A 10214-nucleotide genomic window follows, 5' to 3' on the forward strand; every position below is an offset into this window, starting at 1 on the left:
GAGAAGAGGAAATCATATTTGAGAAATCACCATTATTGATCATATGATATGAATATCATTCTCAATTATATATGCATGCGTACCGCAGCATGGACTCGCAACATATCAAATTATTTAGCTGGATATAATCAAGGACCAGAATAGAAATACATGACAGGAAATTTAAAGTGGTGTGGAAGCCCTTGTGCCTTACAAATTCACCCATCTTTCTTTGACAACCACGTGCACAGTGCAAACTTCTTATGCTCTAGCTTGATGAACTCCTCGGCTTCATCGTCGACATTTTCATCAAACACACCAGCCTTAACGCGTGCTTCAGGGGCTCTCTCATGCTCTACAACTCGGCCGTGCCGATTCGTGGTCTCCCAGTTATTTCTAAGGTGCTTGCCATGATTCTGCTTGGCATGTTCTGGAGAGTGTGTGAATGCCATCTTGATGGTATTATATCTTGAGTTTTTACATCACCAGTATCGGTTTTAGGCAGATTTATAGCCCGGTTTTATTCTTTAATGATGATAAGATCGAATCCGATGCCTCGCCTTTGATTTTTGAAATGACAAGTCGAGCACAATAATAATTATGTTAGGCCAACCTCGGTGCGTGCTAAAGAATATAGAAAGTGAGGAAATAAATACCAAATATTTAGATATTTTTGCGGCAAAAGGTATCTCTAAACCAGCTGGAACTTTATTCGATCCCTTGTTGAATATTCAACGCAAACCAGGCCGTTGAACCTAATTATTAATTATGATGGAACAACTTACAGATGAATTAAGGCAACTTCTATCAAGGGAGGTGATGAAGGTGTGGAAATTTCATAGAGAAATTGAGCTTTTCACGACTGATTGGGCTTGAGTGCTTAGCCTAGTTACTAGACTAGGAAGTCTAGTTTGATGCTTTCCTGCAAAACAAGCTCCTGATACTTAAGTTAATGATGAAAAAATAGCTGAGAGGGGATCTGAGGGGATGGTGAGCGGTGGCTCTCCTCCCGATGAGTGAGTGTGATGATTATCTATTCATTTTCTTGACTAGTAAGAACTGGACAAACCTACATGCAACCATTAAAAATATTTGACAGTGCGATGGATATTCTTTCACTGCGACATGAACTAATAAGCATATGCATGCATGTGAGCAAGGGCGGAGGAGTACAGGAGACTAAGGTGTGCTGTACTTCAGTTTAAAAAAAAATTATTAAAAAACTCAATATTCTTTCTGCGTAATCTTTATATTATATTTGTGAAGAAAATTAAGATTCGCTTTGCTTTTTGTTTATGTTGATGATATGATAATAACTACGGTAAAAAAAGAGAAGCCTGATCTCAGGAAAAAGGTTATGTCTGCTGTCATTGTTAGGCAATGTAAACCTTGGCGTCGAAAGAATGGTGTTTTCATGTTTTTTAAAGATAATATTGGTATCATTGTGAACCCAAAGGAAAAATGAAAAGCTCAGCAATTACCAGTCTAATTGGAGAGGAATGTGCTGATCTTTGGCCTAGGATTGCAAGTGCAGCTAATTCTAAGAACTTTAATTTGATGTTTTTTTTTTTTGGAATCATACTATTGTTAAGTCTTATATGTTTTTATAGGGTTAATTTTAGTTGTGTTTTTTTTTATTTTAACTAAATTTTATTTGAAGCTTTATATGTTATAATGAATTTTATGGATTTTGTATATATAAAAAAAATTTTCAGGGCTCCATCCCGAACCCCAACCCCAGTAAAGAACGCCCTATCTCCTACAAATATATTTACTAAAGTAAAAAATAAAAACTTTTTCTTTTGTTTTTCTCTTTTGTTTTTTTTTTGTAAAAAACTCACTCTTTATAAAAAGATTTTGTTTTCTATTATTTATTAAAATTCATTCTTTTATCTTTATCAATACTCAAGAAAGTACTATGAGATTTTTATTTTTTTCCTTCTCACAACATCATGTTTTAGCTTAGAATTTAAAAAGGAATTTAAATAAAGTCACAGGAATACAAAACCATCACAATTAAGTAAGAATTTCTAAGTTTTAAGTTAGCTCTACAACAAGAATCAATAACAGTTTACAGCTCAAGATTAAAAAAATTTCTGGCTCGCACTTGCATGTGAGATATTTTTACAAGCACAGTAGATTCTGAAGGAGAGACGTCATGCTATCTCTTGAAAAATGTAGACATCATCCTTGTTTTGTGTGCCTGTGACGACAGATTGTTGTGGTATGTCAGTTTCTGGGTTCGCCTGGTCTGTGAACGTTTTCTGGCCACTCGAGACTGGCCTGAACAGCCAGCTACGATCTCTAGCTGTTAGCGTCTGGCATAGACGGCTATATTTTATTGTTTTTTGAGGGCCATCAGCAGGGCCGGAGCAAGAAAAAAAATTGAGAAGGGCCAAATTAAAAGAATCATTTTAAAAAGGTTTATTTTATTAAAATATATATTAAATGAGGGCCAAGAGAGGGGCTGGGAAAATTTTCCCTGCGGGGGCCGGGGCCCCCGCCAGCCCCCCCCCTGCCTCCGCCTTAGCGTCTGGCATAGACGGCTATATTTCATTGTTTTTTGAGGGCCATCGCCCATCAGGAGGTGGCGAATATGCTGGTGAAGTTTTAATCAAATTCGTTTGTGGTTCATGGTAACTTCTTCTTTACCTCAAGCAAGTTAGGACGAATCACACCTAATCTAAATTTGAGACCGGATACTCCAGTACATTCCTTGAATACGTCATCGGAGTTGGTTTCAGGGGAATGGGTTTTGAACAAAAATATAAACAGAATCTTTTATAATATTTAAAAAATGTTTTTTATTTTTATTTCTATATGTATGTTGATAAGTGAAGCTTGGATATTTTTTATTTTTAATTTAAAGTCTTTTTTTAAGGGGGTCAATTTTCATTTTATAAAATATAATTGATATTTATATCTTACTTATTCTTTGGATCTTTTATTAAATGGAGGTCTTGAACCATTATTCAAATGATTTTCAATTTAAATCTGACTCTGCTAACAAATAATTATCAGTTTTAAAATAGAATATCGATCCATCTCCCTTAATTTTTAGATTGAATGATTCCTTTGTGGAATAATGCAGGAATGAAGGCTTTTTGTTTAATAAAAGAAAGAAAATAAAGGATCAAAGCTTTGGTGCGTCTGGTTGATTATGATATTTGATTTCAGATGGCCTTGATTATGCATCTATGTGTTAGCTCTAATGTAGTATTGACGAGGTTCATAGAAAATCTAACATGAACAACTATTTTTGAGGATGGTGAATAGACTGGGAGGTTGGTTGTTCCATGTCGTGGTAGTTTTTATTTTTTTAAATATTTAAAAATATATTATATTGATATTTTTTAATAATTTTAATATTTTGTTGGGTCTATGAACACCCTAAATCTAACACAGTAGGTTATGTAAAGGAATCAAATCTCATTCCTCATCATCAAAGTATATATCAAGAATCAAATTTTGTGTGCTAGGCATTTCCAATTGTAAATGAAAGTCCTGTTACTTTATTATGCTTCTGAGTTGGATGAATGCATCATATTCTGATACCTCGCAATGACACTTATGGTTTCGTGTCTCTCTCTTTATAAAGGAAATATTCGAGCTCGAGATTTCTTGAAGGAAGGTGAGTATGCTGTCTTTCGACTTCCATCTATCTAAATAACAATGATAGCACTCTCTTTTTAGGTATTAAAGCCAAAGAAAACATGTAGATAGCAAAAGGTGGGATGGTGATTTTGATTCCATCATTCCTTTTTCTTCCTTCAATGTTTTTTCCCGAAGGAAGCTTGGTAATAAAAATAGAAGCAAGCAAAAGAACTGAAAAATAAATTAAATTAAAAAACTAAAAAAACAGAACCATGAAAAAAACTAATTGAAATTTTTAAAAACAAACAGATTCGGTTCGGTTTTATAAACCTGATAATAAAAAAACTAAATCAAACCAAATCCAAACTAAAAAAAACTAGAAAATATCGAGTCAAACAAAAAAAACTGAGCCAAACTAATTTGAACTAATTTTTATTCTAACAATAGAATTGAAATCGATCGGTTTGAACTGTTTTTTTTTTTTAATTTTAGTTTGATAAAATCAACATGAAACGAAAAATGATCACTCATAAATAAAAAAAAATTATAGACTTGTAATAAATATATGAATAAAATTTTATTTGTTTTTTAGGATACGGTGTTTGTCTGTATATGTATGTTGATTAAATTTCAAGATAAATAAGATGCTTTAATATTTTTTAACTTAATAGAAAAACAAGATCTTCTCAACTAGTTTCTCCCTTTAAATTGTTTTCTATAGTTGTTTAACAAACATTGTTCTAACTTGTTCCTTCTAATAGTTAATTACTATGATCTATTGTATTGGTTATTGTATTGATGAGGGTTTTTTCCCCTGTTCATAGTTACTGTCACATTAGTAAAATATTAGAAATTTCAGTCTTAAGTTGTTGTTACCTTCGAAACACTTCTAATATTTTTACCATACAGCCCAAGTCATTACACAACACAAAAATCTCAGTGAGATCCCAAACAAATTAACTTGTAGGAACATTGATAAAATACACAAGAAGAGATGCAAATATTTTTTTCTTTATTTATATGATATTAAAAACAGATGCCATGCAAGACTATCATGTAATGTTGATCGACATAAAATTAGGCCTTGTGATTTGCACCAATAAGTAGGGTCAATGGCCATCATCATCTGCTAAATAATTATTCGAGAGCAGCAAACGAACAAGGAATAACTTGGTATCAACTGCCATTTGCCAACGCCAGCTTCCATGCCAGAGAGGCATGGTGTTTCTGTCAAGTTCAACAATATTTGGACAAACATTATGACATTGTGCATGTTACAAGGCAAACTACGACAAAATTTCTGCTATTTATTTGCCTCATGAACACCAAGTAAACGACAGCTTAACGATAATATCAATGATCCCAGTTTGGAAACAGGCAGCATGTCCGTCCATTTAGTAGTTTTAAAAGGATATTTAAAAATGTGATTGGAGTTATGTTTTAAAGTAATTTTTATTTAGAAAAGTATATTAATAATATTTTTTTATTTTTTATAAATTATTTTTAAGATTAATATATCAAAATAATTTGAAAACATCAAAAACATATTAATTCAAATAAAAAATTTAAATTCTTCTAAAAATATTTTTAAAATACAGTGCCAAACACGACTATTGTAGGGAATGATAAAAAAACTAACCGATTAAACTGAGAATCGAGAAAACTAAATAAAATAATCAAAAAAACTGAACTAAGAAAAAATTTGAATTAACTAATTAGAAAACTAAAAATAAAAATCTAGTTCAGTTTGTTTTTGGTTTCAAAAGTTTAAAAACGATTGAACCGGACCGGACCAAACCGATTCAGTTTCAAGTTTCAACCCTAATTAAAACCTAGATATAAAAGGCTTATTTTATTTATTAAAACTCTATTCTCCTATTTTAATTTTCTCTCACAGGTCATAGTCATCCTCTTCTCTCCTCTCTCTAGTTTGCTCATGTTTCCCTTACCAGTCATCCTTTTCTTCTTTTTTTTAATCTTTGATTTCTTAGTTATATGCTGTTAGTATTGGTATTGAGCAAACTCAAGTACTTTTTCACTAAAAAAATTAATTTAGGTTTTAAATGAGTTTCTTTTATTTCCACAACTTGACTTAGGCCATGTTTGTTTCCTGGAAAACAGTTTCCAGGAAACCACTTTCCAAACTTTCCTCTATTTGTTTGTTATTAGGAAAGTTGGTCAACAGAAAACACTTTCCGGTCAACAGAAAACACTTTCTGGTCAACGGAAATATTTTTTAGTCAAAAAATTTTTTTGCTTAATTTTCAGAAAAGTGTTTTCCTTTTTAGCTGTGTTTGTTTTCCGGAAAGTGGTTTCTAGGAAAACACTTTCCAAACTTTCATGTGTTTGTTTTGCAGAAAGTGATTTCTGGGAAATCACTTTCCAAACTTGCTTGTGTTTGTTTGCTGTTAGGAAAGTTGATAAATGGAAAACACTTTCCAGTCAAAGGAAAATTTGGCTTGATTTTTAGGAAAGTGTTTTCCTGAAAAATTTGGGAGGAAAACACTTTCCGGAAGTTGTGAAAAGTTTAAAAATGTCATTATTTGCTGATTATATCAAATTTGATCCTCAAACTTTTGATTGCTATATATATTTTGTTTTGAATATTTATTTTTCAATTTCATTTCTTAAAATTTAATTTTTATATTTACTTTAGTTCTCATTTTTATAATTGTTATTTGATTTTCTCCTATTATTTTTTTATTGAAATTTTTTTCTATCAAATTTGGTCCTCATTCTTTTGATTGTTATTTATTTTATTTGAAGTACTTTATGAAATGTTAATTATTATTATTTTAATTTCTTCATCTTTTTTTTTAGATTTGATCTTTATTATTTTGATTATTATTTATTTTATTTGAGATAATTTATGAAATTTTTTTTTTCAATTTCATTATTATTCAACTTTTTAATTTGTAAGATTTATTCCTTATTATTTTAATAAACTTGAGAAAAATAAAATATTAATAAATTATTTTCCAGTTCATTTTCCATAACATAACCAAACACTGGAAAGTGTTTTCCAATTCATTTTCCATAACACTACCAAACATCGGAAAATACTTTACTTTTCAGGAATTCATTTTCCTCGGAATTCACTTTCCCGGAATTCACTTTCCAAAAGGAAACAACTTTCCTGCAAACAAACGGGGCTTTAATGTTAAATTTCTCATCAACTTTTTGTTTGAAGATTGTTAGTTCATTTGACTCGTAAAGAAAAAATAACTTGGTTTTCATGGTAGAGAAAACACTTTTTTATTGCCTTTTGTCCGCTTTTATTGGTTTTTGCTTGAAGTTTTACTTGGAAATTATTCATTTGTTATAGTTTGGAAAAATAAGTCCAACCAGTTTTTTAAAAAAAACTAAATCAAATCAAAATAGTTGTTTTGAATCCGTTAATCGGTTCAATTTAATTTATCATTAAATAAATATAAATTTCAGTTTGGATAACTTTTTTAGTTTAAAATTGAAATAATCGAAAATAGTACCTCTACTTGCTAGTATGTGCAAAGAAATAAAAAGGATTGTAATACTGCCCTGGCAACTCGAAAACGTAATACTGCCCTAGATGGAATTCATTGGATTGCAGAGACGGAGGAAAAAAAGCTTTGTGAAAAAAGGTTTATAGAACAATCTTGCTTTGTTAACTTAAATGACATTAAAATCTGATAACGAAAATCAATCTAAATAAAATAAAAAGGATAAATAATATGAATGAACAAATTAATAGCATAAAGAAATAATGTCTTAGAACAAAACTTCCTAGTACAAGGGAAATCACTGAAACCTCATACTATTCATCGAGCCTTTAGAGATTCAGATTATACGAATGATAAGAAGTCCATATAAACCTAGTAACACCTTAGTTATTCTCAATGTCTCATCCCAACAAGTTCCCAATTAGTAAAAACACCAGGTTAAATGAAACCCAAATTCCAGAAGAAAGCTATGTACACAATGTGACCCAGAAAACTCAAGAATTTTCCCACCTCTTCAAACATTTTCCATTCCTAGTTTGACATTTAGCATGCTGCGTACCAGTCACTTGCTACAGATCGCAAATGTTCGATTGAAACCTTAAAAAGGAGTCACACAAACTGCATCTCCACGTAGCCTTTACAAAAGCAGCTAACGAAGTATCTAGGAAAATCACCCACTTTCTCTTAAGCAGTTCCCAGGCAAGAGAAATTTATACTTGTCCGCCTTCTCCAGAAGATATGATGGAAGATGAACAGCTGAGTAGGAATGAGGAATTGGTCCCATTTTCCCAATAATTTCCTTGAATGTGTACTCCTCTGGAAGCATATCAAATAAATCAGCACCCTTGCAAATTACTCTCTGGATTCTTTCAGGGTTCAAGTAACGTTTGAACCTGACTCTATCAAAATGACTGTAAGCTTTCATCTTGAATATAAACTCACTTATATGGCGGAAACAAAAGCTGCAGTGCCACCCTGCATCTGCCAAAATGTCATCTGCCTGGCGATAATGTGCATACTGCGTCGTGCCTGTCTGATATCTGTGGACTGAAGCTCTCCAGCTGTTATTGTCCACGAGAAACTCAAAAGAGTAGAGATAATTTTTCAGCCGGAGATGAAGAACTGAAGGAATGTCATCGCACCACCTCAAAAGATTGATAGTGTGTCTGCTTGGTATCTCATCAACATCTGACATTATAAGCAAGTCATCATCAGAAATCCCTGCTATTTTGATAAGTCGATCCAATGCCACTCGTTGGAATGCCTCTTCGATAAAAGGGTTTTCCCCTTTCCTAGACCTCCCTCCGACGGTTCCATAGGTCAACCTGGGCTCAACAAATTTGAACAGATCTCGATGGTTGGCAAAATAGAGAAGCTTTTCTGTCCCGGTGAAGGTTGAGTTAGACTCAAGGAGAATGAACTGTGTGATGTAAGGGTACAATTCTTTCCATCGCAAAGTTAGGATGTCCAGTTCATTACTGAATAACACTGCATCATAAACACGTCTTGGGAACTCACGAATTCCCCAACCGTGGAGTTTGCAGAGGTTCTCCATTGACACATTCTCATGATAATAGTGTGGGATTTCATTGAACTGTTTTGGTGGAGATTCCCATATTGGCCGCAAGAAGTATGAGATCTTCTGTCCATGCATGTAAATACCATAGACACATGGTGGCACGAGTATAAATAGAAGCAAATACATCTTTAAATCCATGCCACGAAGGATGCACCTGATTCTGGACATACTCAAAACTCGGCTCGAGTCCTGCAGATCAATGAATTTCACAATGCAAGTCAAAATGATTTCAGAAAGAAATACAAAGCAAACCAAATTACTTGTAGATGATCAATGTAATAAATTGTCGTATAAAACCGATGTAAAATGAGCATGTAGAAAAAGAATATGTAACAGAAATAAATAAATAAACAACAATTTCTCCTGCAAGCAGAATGCCCTGTTCGAGAACAGTACGGATGAGAGAATGCAGAGAAAATCATTCAGTAAACCAGCATCTTAAATATTCTATCTTCTTAAACACAAATTATCCTAAAGTGGAGACATTTTATAATCAGAGCTTCCAGACGGCCAAAATCGAAAAGGCCCAGATTGAAAATTCATTATGTATGTTATTAAATAAATAAAAAAAGGCCTTCTTTTTTCAGATGCCCGACCTTAAAAAACCTCAACCGTGATCCTTTCAAATCCTCCAACAAGTCCCAGATTAAATCCAAAACTCAATAATCTATCTACGAACAAGAAAGAAAAATCCAAGAAATCCCAAGTCCGATAACAAAACATCTGTTTTTCATGACATAATCCAGAATTCAAAGAACAGGCATGTATAGTTATCAGAAATGAAAACAATATATGTGTGTGTGTGTGTCAAATGCAAAAAACGAAAAGGCCATAAGTCTCATACATATCAAAATGGGTTCGAAATTACCTGGCCACAAAAATCACTACAGATATCATCAGTCTTCTTAGAGCAGTAATGGCCGCCATTTTCATTCATCATCCACCACATTTTTTAAAAATTATATATATATTCTGTTCTTCTGCAACTGCTCTAAAAAAAATCAGATCAAAACCCAAAAACAAGAAGAAAAAAACCAAAATGGTTTTTCTACACTCCCTGCAATCACTATCTTTCGAAATTCCCCTCCTCGATCTCCGCTTGTTTCTAGCTAGCCGCACAACCAGTAAATTTCGCCGTTTATGCCCCTCTCTCTCTCCAAACAAATGGTTCTTTATATAAAAAACGATAAAGACTTTTTAGCAAAACCGATAGAATACCTCGATCAACTCCAAAATTAACGAGCTTAATTATTTTTTTTCTGAAAGAACAAGGTAACGTAGCATCTCTGTAAATTGGGTGGCAGTTGTAAAGAGAAAGGACCCTCTATTCTAATTCTATGCATCGACGCGTCCATCAACAAAATATAAAGGGGGAGAGATTTAAATATTAAGAAAAATATGTTAATCATCAATTGACTAAAATCCCCATGCCTTTTTGGGCTTGTCTCCCTTCTGGAGGTTAAATCAGCGTGGACAATTCGGGAATTTAGAAAATAGTTAGACTTTGGAGAGTGTCGTTTGTTGCCTGGCCTCGCCTGGCCTTGTAGGGCTTGATCCCAACGCGTCTTTTGACTTGTCTTAAA

General features: G+C 32.9%; 1 protein-coding gene across 1 annotated transcript; it reads right to left on the reverse strand.

Moving 5' to 3' along the window:
- Positions 1 to 7543: 7543 nt before the first annotated feature.
- LOC105138098 (uncharacterized) lies at positions 7544 to 9998 on the reverse strand. The gene is made up of 2 exons (XM_011044101.1): positions 9500 to 9998; positions 7544 to 8820 (listed from the first exon to the last, which is right to left on the reverse strand). The coding sequence occupies exons 1-2, from the start codon at positions 9578 to 9580 to the stop codon at positions 7723 to 7725; spliced, it is 1179 nt and encodes a 392-aa protein (XP_011042403.1). The 5' UTR covers positions 9581 to 9998; the 3' UTR covers positions 7544 to 7722.
- Between the last annotated feature and the right edge of the window lie 216 nt (positions 9999 to 10214).

Source organism: Populus euphratica, unplaced genomic scaffold (genome assembly GCF_000495115.2).
Source record: "Populus euphratica unplaced genomic scaffold, PopEup_1.0 scaffold317.1, whole genome shotgun sequence".
In the NCBI taxonomy this organism is placed as follows: Eukaryota; Viridiplantae; Streptophyta; class Magnoliopsida; order Malpighiales; family Salicaceae; genus Populus; species Populus euphratica.